Genomic DNA, 16,146 nt, shown 5'->3' on the forward strand with positions numbered 1-16,146 from the left:
ACCGCCATCTTAGCGTCACATGACTCGCGGTCATCCGGGTCACGTTGACCCGGAAGCACCCGTGCAAAATTCCGAGCAAAAGAAAACCATTATTAGCGCTCTGAGAGGCAGTTTTCAGCGACCCTCTACAAAGACTAAGACTCACTACCCGACTGCTGCCCAAAAGGAAGGAAAAAATGGCACACAGAAGGGTGGAAGGGTTAAGAAATAGACCCTGATGAGCGTCCTTGGGGGCGTGAGGCATTCTGGGAGATGTAGTTCGCGGTCGCTGTGGAGCGCGGACCTGGCGGAAGTGGCCCGAGAAGGCGGGCGGAAGCGGGAATCTGAGATGCAAGTTCGAGGCCGAGGCTGGCATTGGGCGCAACTCTGAAGGCTAGCGTGTCATTGGCGAAGTGTGACCGAAGGCGCGGGGTGGCTCCCCGAGACTTTGGTTCCTCGTCGTGCGCGCCAGGAGGGCCTCCGCGCCCGCTTCCCCCAAACATGCTCGGGCACCCGTGGGGCAGCTGCCGGCGCCGGGCCCAGGCATGATCTTCCCGGTCGCTCTCCTCGCGCTCGGCTGGCAGCGACGGCCCGGAGCCCGTGCCCTGTCCCGCGCTGCCATGGAAGTGGCCTTCCGAGGCGTGCGGAAAGTTCTCTGCGTGGCGGAGAAAAACGACGCGGCCAAGGGGATCGCCGACCTGCTGTCCAATGGCCGTATGAGGCGGGTAAGAAGAGTTCGGGTCAGCTTCCTTGGAGGAACGCCCACCCAGCGGGACAGCGCGGTGGGCCCCCAAGTCTAGCCGAAAACTTCTTCTCCCGCTCGGTGACCCAGGCCTCCTGTCTGCTGCCCCGGGCTGTTGCAAAATGCACTTTCAGGACGTTTCATGCACGTCTCTTTGCAGCAAAGTCCTCAAACTTGTCTGATCGTCCCAACCGCCTTGGGAAACGATGGCTCTTCCATGGGTCTGAAGCTATTCTAGGGCAATCTGTATTTTAATATTATTCTTTTTGTTGTTGTTGTTGTTTTTAAATTTTTATTTATTTATTTGAGAGAGAAAAGGGGAGGGGAGAGAGAGAGAATGGGCTCGTCAGGGCCTCCAGCCACTGCAAACGAACTCCAGATGCACGCGCCCCCTTCTTCAGCTGGTTTACATGGAGTCCTAAAGGGTCGAACCGCGATCCTTTGGCTTTGCAGGCAAACGCCTTAACCGCTCAGCCATCTCTCCAGCCCTAATATTATTCTTTAGTGATTCTAAAGTTCAGTTGAGTTGGAAACCCCTAAGCAAACTCCAATAACATGGAATTCAAACCTTGCTCCATCATTGCCACCTACCGAGGCCCATTCAGTGCCACATCCTCATGCATTCTGCAGTCTCTGATGGCACTCTGACAGTAGTGGGGTAGCACTGAGGTTTGGGGACCAGAGGTAAATGAAGTCAGCCCTGTTCCTATTGCAGATTTATTCCGAGACACAAGTAGGGATAGGAATGTGTCCCAGACACAGGAGGCACAAAGTTGAAAAAGAAGATAGGAGACATTGTCTCAGAGTTAATCTTAAAATGACTTGCCAGGAATCCTTCCTCTGAGCTGTTACTTTTTCTTTACAAATCTCAGTGTCCTTAGGCTTCTTGCCGGCTCTGGGATTTTGTGGGAGGGGGGCCAGGGCGGGGGTGGAGGGTGTATTGGTGTTTGTTCAGGCCTTCAACTTTTTAAAAAATAACATGTAATTTATTAACTTTTTGAATTTTCATTAAGCTTAGAACAAGCTAGAGTAAAATTTTAATTATGAAAAAGCTTCACCATTATGATATTATAGCCATTTTCAGGGACTCATTTGTCCTTAAGACACATAACATGGCATCACTATTGCCAACTTTTTCTACACTTCTGCAGAAACATTCAGATAAGCAGATTAATTGGCTGGCTTTAGGCCTTCAACTTTTTAATGAGTCACATGGCCTTGTGAGCAGTTCCACCACTTGCTCCTTATAGATTTCTGGATGTCTTAGTGGCCACTGAACCTTTTTTTTTTTTTTTAATGTTTAGAGAGATTGTATTAGATTAAAAGAAAAGGAACTCCAAGGGAGTGCAGAGAGCTCCTGCAATGTGGAAGGCAGGAGGGGTTAGAGAGCCCATGGGGGAGTAGGGATTCCTGCCTCCAGCATCCCAGCCCAGCTGGGCTGAGAGACAAGGGGAGGCTTACCAGAGCAGGAAACTGTAGGTTCATGTAGCCCAGGTTGACTCAAACTAGCTATGTAGCCGAAGTTGACCTTGAGCTTCTTGCTACTCCTGCCTTCATCTCCTGCGTGCTGAGATTACAGGCAGTCATCCAGCACAAATCTGTCCTTTAGGGCTCTGCTTAAATATTTTTCAAGGAACCTTGCCTTCACTTCCCTCACTCACTACCACCACTAGACCAGGGATCTTCAGTGGTATTCCCTCATAGAACTTAGAAAACATCTGCCACTTAGAGATAAAAAATGTGCCATGTATTTGTTCATTTGGTTTGTTTCTGCTCTTCCTTGAACTCAGCTCCAAAGGGCAAAGACTTTATTTTGTTCTCCTATTCTAATGCCTAATTCAGTGTCCGAAGTACAGGAAGACTTTGAGTAAATACTGGCTATGTGAACATCTGAACTGAGTTTGGAAAGTTTCATCAGGTAGTAGAAACAGTATAAAGAACAACCCAGTGACACAAGCTGCTTGCATGCTCAAAACTCTGACAAGTTAGGGATGTGGTATGGTGGAAGGAAGAGCTAGGGAGTTAAACAGGAGTGGCATGAATGCAGACCATGAGGATATCTGGGAGCCTTGTAGTTTGTATATGTATTATGGGACTTTTCCTGGGAAGGCGAGAACAATCCCTATGGATCAGCTTGGGTACTGACAGTAAACCAAAGAAACAGTTCTACCCAAGTCTAGCTTGTGGAACCATTGAGCTTATCAAGGTCACTTACCTGAGCATGGGTAAGGGATTAGAGGAGTATGGGTAACTCAAAGTCAACAGTATCACCAAAAATCACCCCCAGCCATGAGTGATGTCTCAGGACAGCTACCTCTCTGGAGCTCCCTGCACAGCCTGCAGTCAGCTCCAGTGGAAGTGTCTCCTCTCCCCAACAGCTGTTCTCTGCTCATATATATAAATCTGGGGAGCAGCCTTGGGAGTCTTTAAAGTAAATAAATAAATAAATATTTTAAATTATTGCCATCCTAATAAATGTGAGATTTTGTTGTTTTTTTTGTTTGTTTGTTTGTTTTTTGAGGTAGGGTTTCCCTGTATCCCAGGCTGACCTGGAATTCACTATGTAGTCTCAGGGTGGCCTTGAACTCTCAGCGATCCTCCTACCTCTGCCTCCCGGGTGCTGGGATTAAAGGCGTGCACCACCATGTCCGGATTTTTTTTGTTTTTGTTGTTGTTTTGGTTTTTCAAGTTAGGGTTTATCTAGCCCAGGCTGACTTGGAATTCACTATGTAGTGTCAGGGTGGCCTCAAACTCACAGTGATCCTCCTACCTCTGCCTCCCAAGTGCTGGGATTAAAGGTGTGTGCCACCACACCTGGCTTTATCTTGAATTGTTTTATTTTTTAAAATATTTTATTGTTATTTCTATTTATTTATTTGACAGCAACAGACAAACAGAGAAAGAGGCAGATAGAGAGAGGGAGAGAGGGAATGGGTGTGCCAGGGCCTCCAGCCACTGCAAATGAACTCCAGACATGTGCGCCCCCTTGTGCATCTGGCTAACATGGGTCCTGGGGAGTCGAGCCTCGAACAGAGGTCCTTAGGCTTCACAGGCAAGCACCTAACTGCTAAGCCATCTCTCCAGCCCGTTATCTTGAATTTTAAAAAATATTTTATTTATTTATTTGAGAGAGAGAAAGAGGCAGAGAGAAAGAGAATGGGCACACCAGGGCCTCTAGCCACTGCAAACATGCTCCAGGTGCATATGCCCCCTTGTGCATCTGGCTTACATGGGTCCTGAGGAATCAAACCGAGGTCCTTTGGCTTTGCAGGCAAACGCCTTAACTGCTAAACCATCCCTCCAGCCCCCTAATTACAGTTTTAAAAAATCAAAAGATAGGGCTGGTTAGATGGCTCATCATTAAAAAGCTGGGTGTGGTGGTGCATGCCTTTAATCCCAGCACTCAGGAGTTAGAGGTAGGAGGATTACCAGTTTGAGGCCTCCCTGATACTACATAGTGAATTCCAGGTTAGCCTGGGCTATAGAGTGAGACCCTACCTCAAAAAAAAAAAAAAAACGACTAGAGAGATGGCTGAGCATGCAAAGCCAAAGGACCTTGGTTCGATTCCCCAGGACCCACATAAGGCAGATGCTCAAGGAGGAGCATGCATTTGGAGTTCATTTGCAGTGTCTGGAGGTCCTGGCACACCTATTCTCCCCACCACCACCACCCGCCTGCCTCTTTCGCTTTCTCAAATAAATAAATAAAATTAGAAAAGAAAAAGAACTTGCCTGTAAAGCTTGGTGGCCTGGGTTCAAGTCCCCAGTACCCACATAAAGCCAGATGCATAAAGTGCACATGTGTCTGGAGTTTGTTTGAAGTGGCAGGAGGCCCTGATGTGCCCAACCTCCCCTGCAAATAAAATATTTAAAAAAAACTCTTAGCTGGGTGTGGTAGTTCACATCTTTAATCCCAGCACTTAGGAACTGAGAATTTAAAACCAGCCTGGAGCTACAGAGTGAGGTCAGCATGAGCTAGAGCGAAATCCTACCTCTAAAAAGCAAAACACACCAGGTGTGGTGGCGCACGCCTTTAATCCCAGCACTCTGGAGGCAGAGGTAGGAGGATCACTGTGTTTAAGGCCACCCTGAGACTACATAGTGAATTGCAGGTCAGCCTGAGCTAGAATGAGACCCTACCTGGGGGGGTAGGGGGGGGCAGGAAGCAAACAATTTTTCTGCATGGAATACTAGATAAATTGCATTTAAGACTAAATGACATTTCTTTGTTGTTTTTTGATACTGGGGATTGAATTTAGAGTTTGTTGATGCAGTTGTATGGCCTTGAAGTAGCAAAGATGTGGAGAGAGGAAAAAGTAAAGAAACTACCATTATGTGACCATGGACAAGTTTATTCCTTTTTGTATGTATGCATGTATATGTATGTGTGTATGTTGTGTTTTTTTTTCAAGACAGGATCTCACTGTAGCCCAGGCTGACCTAGAGCTTACTCTGTAGTCCCAGGCTAGCCTCGAATTCTTGGCCATCCTTCTACCTCTGCCTCCCATGTATGACTAAAAGTGTGTGCCACCAAGCCTGGCTATTATGCCCTTTTATATGATATTCCTGATCTAAAGTTTACCTTCCACCATACAAATACAGTGATTCTATCAAGGACTTTCTGATCATTATAGCAAGTTGTGAAAAGTGTTGCATAATTTTGATGCTTAGTACCTGTGTTTTGAGAGGCCATTTAATACTCTTAGTTATTTAGTCTGTTTTTTTATTTTGTGGCACTGGAGATTGAACCCATGGCATTGTGCATGCTAAGCAAACTCTATAACACCAAGCAATACTCCAGCCAACCTAGAAAACACTGTTACTTAAAGATAAATAAATAAAAGAGGCTCTGGCTCCACAGCCCAGGCTTTCTAGCCAGCTGGCTTCAAGCTTGCAGTGGCCGGCCTGTTTCCGGAGCACTGGGCTTATAGGCATGCATTACCACACCTTGGTGCTGTTTTACTATTCCCCCTTATCAAGTTTTGCTTGTTCTTTATGTTGAGAAATCATTTAATTTTGTATTTTTTTTACATATTTTTGTTTTGCTTTATAGAAAGAAGGACTTTCTAAATTCAACAAGATCTATGAATTTGATTATCATCTGTATGGCCAGGTAGGTACTAAAATGTTTTCCTCATAAAGCTGACATGTAAACTAGATGTCGTCACTGATACCTGTAATCTCAGCACTTAGGAGGCTGAAGCAGGAGGATCATTGTGAATTCCAAGCTAGCTTGGGCTACATAGTCAGACTCTGTTTCAAAAAAAAAAAAGAGGCTGGAGAGATACCTTAGTGGTTAAGATGTTTGCCTGCAAAGCCTGGGTACCCAGATTCTATTCCCTAGTACCCATGTAAACCAGATGCGCTAAGTGGTGCATGTGTCTGGAGTTCATTTGCAGTAGCTAGAGACCCTGGCATTCTCTCAAATAAGTTAAGGAAAAAAAGAAAAAAACAAGAAAGAAAGAAAAAAAGCTGATGTGCTTTTCAGTCTGTAAGTCTTCCCTAAATTGCTTATGTTTTAGAGTTAATTAAACAAGAATTAACCAGCCTGACCATATGTTAAATGTCACTGTCTTTTTGTTGCTGTCATTGTTGTTTTTTGAGGGTGGGTTTTGCTCTAGCCCAGGCTGACTTGGAGTTCACTATGTAGTCTCAGGGTTGCCTCAAACTCAGAAATCATGGTGATCCTCCTACTTCTGCCTCCTGAGTGCTGGGATTAAAGGCATGCGCCACCATACCTGGCTTTTGTCACTGTCTTGAGAGCTAAATGTTTTTTTTTTTTTGGTTGTTATTTTTGGCTTTTCAAGGTAGGGTCTCGCACTAGCCCAGGCTTACCTGGAATTTACTCTGTAGTCTCAGACTGGCTTTGAAATCACAGCAAACCTCCTACCCCTGCCTCCTCAGTGTTGGGATTAAAGGTATGTGCCACCATGCCTGGTGAGGTAACTATTTTTAATAGAAAGCTCTCTGGTTACAGGTGATGATTTTATAACCTTTTAAAAAATATTTTTAAATTTTTATTTATTTATTTATTTGACAGAGAAAGAGGGAGAGAGAGAGAGAGAGAATGGGCATGCCAGGGCCTCCAGCCACTGGAAACAAACTCCAGACACGTGCACCCCCTCATGCATCTGGTTAACATCAGTCTTGGGGAATTGAACCTGGGTCCTTTGGCTTTGCAGCCAAATGCCTTAACAGCTAAGCTGTCCCTCCAGCCCATAACTTTTTTTTTCTTTTCATAATTTTTATTAACATTTTCCATGATTATAAAAAATATCCCATGGTAATACCCTCCCCCCCACACTTTCCCCTTTGAAATTCCATTCTCCATCATATTACCTCCCCATTTCAATCATTGTACGTACATATATACAATACCAACCTATTGAGTACCCTCCTCCCTTCCTTTCTCTTCCTTTTTAACTTACTGGGCTCTGCTACTAAGTATTTTCCTTCTCACGCAGAAGCCCAATCATCTGTAGCTAGGATCCACATATGAGAGAGAACATGTGGCACTTGGCTTTCTGGGCCTGGGTTACCTCACTTAGTATAATCCTTTCCAGATCCATCCATTTTTCTGCAAATTTCATAACTTCGTTTTTCTTTACTGCTGGGTAGAACTCCATTGTATAAATGTGCCACATGTTCATTATCCACTCATCAGTTGAGGGACATCTAGGCTGGCTCCATTTCCCAGCTACTATAAATTGAGCAGCAATAAACATGGTTGAGCACATACTTCTAAGGAAATGAGATGAGTCCTTAGGATATATGTTTAGGAGTGCTATAGCTGGGTCATATGGTAGATCAATCTTTAGCTGTTTTAGGAACCTCCACACTGATTTCTACAATGGCTGGACCAGATTGCATTCCCACCAGCAGTGTAGAAGGGTTCCTCTTTTTCCACATCCCCACCAACATTTATGATCATTTGTTTTCATGATGGTAGCCAATCTGACAGGAGTGAGATGGAATCTCAATGTAGTTTTAATCTGCATTTCCCTGATGACTAGTGACGTAGAACTTTTTTTAGATATTTATATGCCAGCCCATAACTTTTTATTAAAGATTTATTTTTATTTATTTATTAGAGACAGAGAGAGGGAGAGAAAGACAGCAAGTGAGAATGGACACACAGGACCTCTAGCTACTACAAATGAACTCCAGACACATGCACCACCATGTGCATATAGCTTACATGGGACCTGGAGAATCGAACTTGGGTCCTTAGGCTTCACAGGCAAGTGCCTTAACCACTAAGCCATCTCTCTAGCCTGATTTGATAAGTGTTTTTTTTTAAATTTTTATTTATTTAATTGCAAGGAGAGAGAGAGTGCACATGAGCATAGACATGCCAGGGCCTCCCACCACTGCAAATAGGCTCCAGACCCATGTACCACTATGTGCATATGGCTTTTTTGTTTGTTTGTTTTTCGAGGTAGGGTTTCCCTGTAGCCAAGGCTGACCTGGAATTCACTATGTAGTCTCAGGGTGGCCTCCAACTCATGGTGATCTTCCTACCTCTGCCACCCGAGTGCTGGGATTAAAGGCATGAGCCACCACTCCCGGCCATGCATCTGGCTTTTCATGGGCACTGGGAAGTCAACACCAGGATGGCAGGCTTTGGTAGCAAGCATCTTTATCCATTGAGCCATCTCTCTATCCCACACTGTTTTTTTTTTTTTTTTTTTTGAGATAGTGTTTCCTGTAGTGCAGGCTGTCCTTGAACTCACTATGTAGCCAAGGATGACCTTAAACTCCTTAACTGATTCTTCTCCCTTCATCTCCTGAGTGCTAGGATTATAGGCATACACCACCACATCCAGTTTATGTAGTGCTGGGCATTAAGCCCAGGGCATTTTGCATGTTAGACAGGCATTCTACCAACTGAGCTACATCCCAGCCCTGGCACTTTTAGAACTTAAAAGTTTCTTCTTATTAGAATATGGTCCCATCTCAACTGTTTAGCAAGAAAGATGCTAATACATAATCTACCACATACTTCCACCCTGTGCTGGAGACCAAATCCAAGGCCAAACCCAGGCAACTATCACTGAGCTATACCATAGCCCTGAGGAAATTTTAAGTGATCCAAAAAGGCATTTACGTACTAGTATTAGAATGGTAATTGTAAAGCGGGGCATGGTGGTGCATGCCTTTAATCCCAGCACTCGAGAGGCAGAGGTAGGAGGATCACTGTCAGTTTGAGGCCACCCTGAGACTCCATAGTGAATTCCAGGTCAGCCTGGGCTAGAGTGAAACCCTACCTCGAAAAACCAAAAACAACAAAGAATGGTAATTGTACTACTATGACTTTTATATTTATGTTTCTTCCCAATCAGCCTTGTTTGTTCTTTTGTCAAATGTCCTTCCTTTCATTTGAATGATTTAGCAAATTGTAACAGGAAAATGACTAACTTTCATTTTGTTATTATTCAGAATGTTACTATGATAATGACCTCAGTTTCTGGACATCTGCTGGCTCATGATTTCCACATGAAGTTTCGGAAATGGTTAGTACAATTAGTAGGGAAGGACTTTCTGATTACTAAAGTAAGTTGTAAAAACTGTTTTATAGTTTTTGGGGGTCGGTTTTTGAGGTAGGTTCTCACTCTAGCCCAGGCTAACCTGGAATTCACTATGGAACCTCAAGGTGGCCTTGAACTCACGACAGTTCTCCTACTTCTGCCTCCCGAGGGCTGGGATTAAAGGTGTGCACCACCATAACCTGGCTATGTTTCATTATTTTGAAGCATGTTGGAATTATCATGTCATTTATAATACAAAGATGACCTAGGGTTGTCTGATCCATTATAAATTTTTATCCTATCTTCAGAAATAGTCATTTTTAGGTGTTCCCTTACAAATAGACCTTTTCATGCAGTCATTGGATTGCATTTATCCTATTGCATATGTGCATGAAAGGATTAGAAAAAGTGTTCTCAAAAAACAAAAACAAAAAATCATACCTCTTCATTTTCTGGATCATTTTCCTTTTCTCTCTCACTCTCTCTCTTTCTCTTGGGGTCTTGCTCTGTAGCCATGTATAGTAGACAGCTTTAGGTCACTAGGATGAACCTCCAGACCAGACACAGTTATGGAGGAAGGGAATTTATTGACTATAGAGGGGATGTTTCAAATGGCAGATGAGGTTGGCCCTGCTTTCATAGATGCCAGCAGAGACAGAAAAGCCAAAGGCATCCACACCAGCACAGGCAGCACACTCCAGGACCAGGCAGGACTCACTTTACATGTCTTTTGACTGGATTTCTAAATCCATCCCCACACCTTAGGGCTGGACCCTAGGATCCACCCAATGGATCTCTTCCAGCCAGGTGAATGTTGTCCTTTGACTCTCCTTAACTCAGATTCCCCAAATGCTGGTATTTCAGGCAGTGTGCTTCCATGTCTGGGCTTTCTTTTTTTTTAAAGAATCAAGGTGTTGCTGCTCCATTGCCCAAGTTTGTCTCAAATTCCTGGGCCGAAATGGTCCTTCCACTTCAACCCTTCAGAGTAGCTAGGAATATGGGCGCATTGCACTGAGCCCACATTCTCTTGACTATGTCTTGTGGGGTGGGGGTGGGGGCTACATGTGAGCCTGTGGGAGTGTTAAGTTTTCCTTCATATAGAAGGCCCTCCATCTCATGTTAAAGTAAAGCTCTTCATGCTTTCGTTTCTTTTCTAGGCAGAGCTGCAATCCCCTTGTCCTCTTTGAAGCAGAAATTGAAAAGTACTGCCCTGAGAATTTTATAGACATCAAAGTAAGATCTTTGGGATATATGTGGCATCCAAGTTGAAAACCCATGCCTGAATTGAGTGATTTCTATGTTTTTATTTTATATATTTGCAAGCAGAGAGCGAGAATGAGAAAGTGAGTATGGGTATGCCAGGGCCCTTTGCCACTTCAAATGAACTCCACATGCATGCAACACATTGTGCATCTGGCCTTACATGGGTACTGAGGTACTGAACCCAAGCACCTTTAACCGCTGAGCCATCCCCTCAGCCCTATTTCTTTCTTTCTTTTGTTTTTGTTTTTGTTTTGCTTTGTTTTGGTTTGGTTTGGTTTGGTTTAGTTTTTCAAGGTAGGTTCTCATTCTACTCCAGACTGACCTGGAATTTACTCTGTAGTCTCAGGATGACCTCAAACTCACAGCAATCCTTCTACCTCTGCCTCCCAAATGCTGGGATTAAAGGCATGAGCCACCACACCCAGCTGATTTTTATGTGTTTTGATGTATTGAAATTTTAACATAAGGGTTGCTACCAAACTTAGTGTCATGATTAAAAGTTAATCTTGGGGTCCAGGCTGATGGCTTAGTAATTAAAGACAATTGCATGTAAAGCCTGGTGGCTTGAGTTCAATTCCTCAGAACCCATGTAAAGCTGGATGCAAAGTGGCACATGCATCTGGGATCCTAGGAAGCCTATGACAGTGAGAGGCAGAGCCAGGAGAATCCAAAGCTCTCATACCAGCTATTCTGATTTTCATTTGCAATAGCAAGAGACCGTCTTGAAGAAGGTGTGGTTAGGGCTCTCACAGAACATAGAAGAAGACGCATATGCCACCATGTACATCTGACTTATGTAGGTTCTGGGGAATTGAACCTGGGTCCTTAGACTTTGCAGGCAACTACCTGAACCACTAAGCCATCTCTCCAGCCCACAATATAAATTTTTAAAATCTAAAATAAAGTTATTCTCACTCCCTTCCTCCCAGTTCCCTTCCTGTACTGGGGTGGTGATAGCTGAGAGGAAGTAGGGTCACAGTCTCCCTCTACTGAGCTCTTGCACATAACCTGGAGTGTGTGACCTTCAGAGCTTTTCACTTGTACTTTGTGCAGAATGACTCCTGTGAGGGCTTGCCAGCTGGAGGTAGTGAGCCTTGGGCCTCAGGGAGGTACCTGTGGCATAGAGGGAGTTCATGCACCCTATTTTTACCCAGAGGGGCTGGACTCAGGTTAGTTTGGGGTGGAGGGCCCCTGCACTTTGCCATAGGCATGGGAATTCTTTCCACCCTGTCTGCCCTCTCAACTTGGGTTGTACATTCCAAGAAGGTGATTTGCCCATCATTGACCCTGTCCCCAGAACAAAACGTGTTGATCATGTGCAATATTTCTTACTGTGCCGAGAAGCCATAATGGCTGAGATTAAAGCTGTTGATCTTTTGTTATTCTTTGCCAGGCATGGTCATGCATGCCTTCATTGCCAGCAGTCAAAAGGCAGATAATGTTAGAAGGATAGCCATGAGTTTGAGGCCAGCCTGAGATTACATAGTGAATTCCACATCAGCCTGAGATAGAGTGAGACCTTAACTCAAAAAATCAAAAGCAGAGCCAAAGGAAGGGTAGGACTCCTTACAACATGCTCCTCCAGACACAAAATGGCCTGGATATCCATGACCTTGCAGTGCCTGACACTACCTACACAAGACCATCGTAATAGGAGTTAAAATATCATGACATCAAAATAAAAGAGAGACTGATTGAGAGGGGAAGGGGATATGATGGAGAGTAGAGTTTCAAAGGGGAAGTTGGGGGGAGAGAGGGCATTACCATGGGATATTGTTTACAATCATGGAAGTTGTTAATAAAAAATAAATTAATTTAAAAAAGAAACCAAAAGCAGAGCAGGGGAAAATGATATGAGCAGAGGGCGGATATCATCTTCTGGCCAACATTAGGTGGACAACAGGAATAAGAACACGTGCCAAACACTGACATGGAGAAACTGGCTATAATATCCATAGCCCGCCCCTAGCAATACACTGACTCCAAGAGGTGTTAATTCCCAAATCTCCATCAGCTGGGAACCTAGCATTCCAAACACCTAAGTTTATGGGGGACACCTGAATCAAACCACCACAGTTCCCCAATAGATTCAGGAGTTTTATTTATTTTATTTTTTATTTTTTAAATTTTTTAAATTTTTTAAATTTTTTATTTATTTATTTGAGAGCAACAGACATAGAGAGAAAGACAGATAGAGGGAGAGAGAGAGAATGGGTGCGCCAGGGCTTCCAGCCTCTGCAAATGAACTCCAGACGTGTGCGCCCCCTTGTGCATCTGGCTAATGTGGGACCTGGGGAACCGAGCCTCGAACCAGGGTCCTTAGGCTTCACAGGCAAGCGCTTAACCGCTAAGCCATCTCTCCAGCCCAGGAGTTTTATTTAAGTTTGTAACTTGATGTTACTGTTGGTGGATCCTATCGTGCAGCCCTAAGGTTTGTTTGGGTGTGGGTCTGTTTCCACCACAAAAGATAGCAGTGTGCTGGAGCTCTGCCTGGATTACTAGAGTGTGCTTCCTTATGGTGCTGGCTGTTTCTTTTCTCTCTGCATGCGCCTGTGAAAGGGGGCCAGATGCTTCTCCCTTTATGGAACCTCTTTATCTGTAAGCTTCATGTGTATTATATTCTTCTTATAAGTTGTGCTTGGCTTGAAAATTCATCCCAGCAGCATAAAACTGACTGATAGAATTGGTACCGAGGAGTGGGTAGAGTTGCTGATACGACTATAACAATGTGAATTTTGGTCTTTTGGAACATTTGTTTTAGAAAAATGGGCATGGATTTGGTACGTGCAACTGAAGATGTGTTCAAGACTGGCAAATCAAGGTTAATGGACTAATTTGTGGAGAATCTGAAAATGCAAAGTGCAGAGAGAATTGTATTGTGAAGGCTTTGTTTCTAAACTTTCTAAGGGGAAGGAAAGACTATAGAAATTTCGTTGGAATGGGGTGTAGCAGACAGCTTCCAGTTCGTTGTGATGAGCTTCCAGACCAGGCACAGTTTTGGAGGAAAGGATTGATTTATTTATATTTTTTTGTTTAAAAATATTTTATTGACAACTTCCATAATTATAAACAATATCCCACAGTAATTCCCTCCCTCCCCCCACTTTCCCCTTTGAAACTCCACTCTCCATCATATCCCCTCCATCTCTCAATCAGTCTCTTTTTTATTTTGGTGTCATGATCTTTTCTAAGGAAGCTTACAGATCCAGGGGAAGTTTTACTTTTACAAGACTGACAGCTAAAAAGAAAAATCTTAAAGCTCTCAGATAAGGCTATGGGGACCTTTAAAGTTGGACTGAATGCAATTTACTTTGTAAGTGGCTGTAAATCTGTTGGGGGCCAGGGGTAGAACATGGTAGTTTAAATGGATGTCCCCCAGTAGATTCAGGAGTTTTACTCAAGCTTGTAGTTTGATGTCACTGGGTGGATCCTAGGTGTGCTTGCTTATGCTGCTAGTGGTTTCGCTTCTCTCTCTCTGCATGGACCCATCATGGAACTTCCTCTCTATGTGCAAGAGTCCAATAAATTATGTTCCTCCTATGGAAAAAAAAAAACAACTAAAAGCAGGGCTGGAGATGTGGCTTAGCAGTTAAGGTGCTTGCCTCAAAGCCAAAGGACCCAGGTTCAATTCCCAGGACCCATATAAGCCAGATGCTTATGCATCTGGAGTTTGTTTACAGTGGTTAAAGTCCCCGGGACACCCATTCTCTCTCTCTCTCTCTCTTAAATAAATAAATTAATTAAAAGCAAAGTTATTTTTACCAGGTGTGAATCCAGGTTGTTAGACTCTGCAGCTGAGCCATCTCTCCAGCATTAGTTTTTTTTTGTTTTTTTTTTTTTTGAGGTAGGATCTTGCTCTAGCCCAAGCTGACATGGAATTCACTATGTAGTCTCAGGGTAGCCTCGAACTCATAGCAATCCTCCTACTTCTGCCTCCCAAATTCTGGGATTAAAGGTGTGTACCAACATTCTCAGCACAATCATTAATTTTATTTTAAATTTTATTTTATTTATTAGAGAGAGAGAAAAAAAGACGGAGATAGAAAGAATGGGTGCACCAGGGCCTGCAGCCACTGAAAATGAACTCCACATGCATGTGCTTCCTTGTGCATCTGGTTTATGTGGGTACTGGGGAATTGAACCTGGGTCCTTAGGCTTCTCAGGTAAGTTAGGGTCTTGTTCTAGCCCATGCTGACCTAGAATTCACTATGTAGTCTCAGGCTGTCCTTGAACCCATAGAGATCCTCCTACCTCTGCCTCCTGAGTGCTGGTATTAAAGACATGTACCACTACACCCAGCTCCCATCTTTAGTTTTTAGTTGTTTTTTTTGTTTGTTTGTTTGTTTGTTTGTTTGTTTTTGTTTTTTATTTTTTTTGAGGTAGGGTCTCATTCTAGCCCAGGCTGACCTGGAATTCACCCTCTATTCTCAGGGTGGCCTCGAACTCATGGAGATCCTCCTGCCTCTGCCTCCCAAGTGCTAAGATTAAAGGTGTGTACCACCACACCCGGCTAGCCTTTAGATTTTATGAGTACTTTTTTCTGTTCTTTTTACCTAACAAAGTTGGAACATTCCAAGAATACTACTAATCCTCAGTCAAATAGATTTCTTAGTGGTTTTAGTTTGTTTATTTTATTTTATTTTTTTTGTTTATTTTTATTTATTTATTTGAGAGCGACAGAGAGAGAGAGAATGGGCACTCCAGGGCTTCCAGCCACTACAAACGAACTCCAGACGTGTGCGTCCCCCTGTGCATCTGGCTAACGTGGGTCCTGGGGAATGGAGCCTCGAACCAGGGTCCTTAGGCTTCACAGGCAAGCGCTTAACCTCTAAGCCATCTCTCCAGCCCTTAGTTTGGTTTTTTTTAAAATGTTATTTATTTACATATGTGAGTGGTGGGGGATGCCAGGGCCGTTTGTTGCTATAGAGAAGCACCAGACTCCTGTGCCCACTGTTTGCATCTGGCTTATATGGGCAGCTTAGGAATTGAATCCAGGCCAGCAAGCTTTGTAAACAAGCACTTTTAACTTCTGAACCATCTTCCCAGCCCCTTTTATTTTGATTTTGTTTTGATTTGGAATTTCACTTTGTAACCTAGGCTGGTCTGAATTCACAGCAGTCTTCCTGTCTCAGCCTCTCAAATGCTGAGATTATAGGCATGGGCTGTTTCCCAACTCAGTTAGAGTACTTCAGAGGTGCCAAGTAATTGTTCTGCTCTTTCCTGCTATTAATTTTAGAAAACCCTGGAACGAGAGACAAGGCAGTGCCAGGCCCTGGTGATCTGGACTGACTGTGACAGAGAAGGTGAAAACATTGGGTTTGAGATTATCCATGTGTGCAAGGCTGGTAAGTCTGCTACTGTTCGGGGACCTGTGGTCAAGTTCTTCCACATATGCATTCCTTCCTGAATTGATCTCTGAGCTGCGCTGGCTGTGTGTTGTAGAACAGATCATTGCACCTTCCAGAGCCTTGACTTGACATCTGGAATGTCAAGCTAGTCTGACATGCTTCCTAGGGCTGTTACGAGGATTGAATGAATATTTTAGTTTAACATTTATGTGTTGAAGACAGCATGGTGGTACACACCTATACTTTCAGCACTCCAGGCACAGTGTGACAGTGTTTGATATTGATG

General features: G+C 43.9%; 1 protein-coding gene and 1 pseudogene across 1 annotated transcript in view; one reads left to right on the forward strand and one right to left on the reverse strand.

Moving 5' to 3' along the window:
- The first annotated feature begins 106 nt into the window (after positions 1-106).
- Positions 107-16,146, forward strand: part of Top3a (DNA topoisomerase III alpha) — a 37,587-nt gene continuing 21,547 nt past the window's right edge. The window contains exons 1-5 of the mRNA XM_004669034.2: positions 107-704; positions 5,775-5,834; positions 9,161-9,234; positions 10,407-10,482; positions 15,749-15,857. Of these exons, the coding sequence (XP_004669091.2) occupies positions 525-704; positions 5,775-5,834; positions 9,161-9,234; positions 10,407-10,482; positions 15,749-15,857 (499 nt within the window). The 5' untranslated portion in view covers positions 107-524. The remainder of the gene's footprint in view (positions 705-5,774; positions 5,835-9,160; positions 9,235-10,406; positions 10,483-15,748; positions 15,858-16,146) is intronic.
- LOC123453933 lies at positions 1,788-1,906 on the reverse strand (annotated as a pseudogene).

This window comes from Jaculus jaculus, chromosome 12, assembly GCF_020740685.1.
Source record: "Jaculus jaculus isolate mJacJac1 chromosome 12, mJacJac1.mat.Y.cur, whole genome shotgun sequence".
In the NCBI taxonomy this organism is placed as follows: Eukaryota; Metazoa; Chordata; class Mammalia; order Rodentia; family Dipodidae; genus Jaculus; species Jaculus jaculus.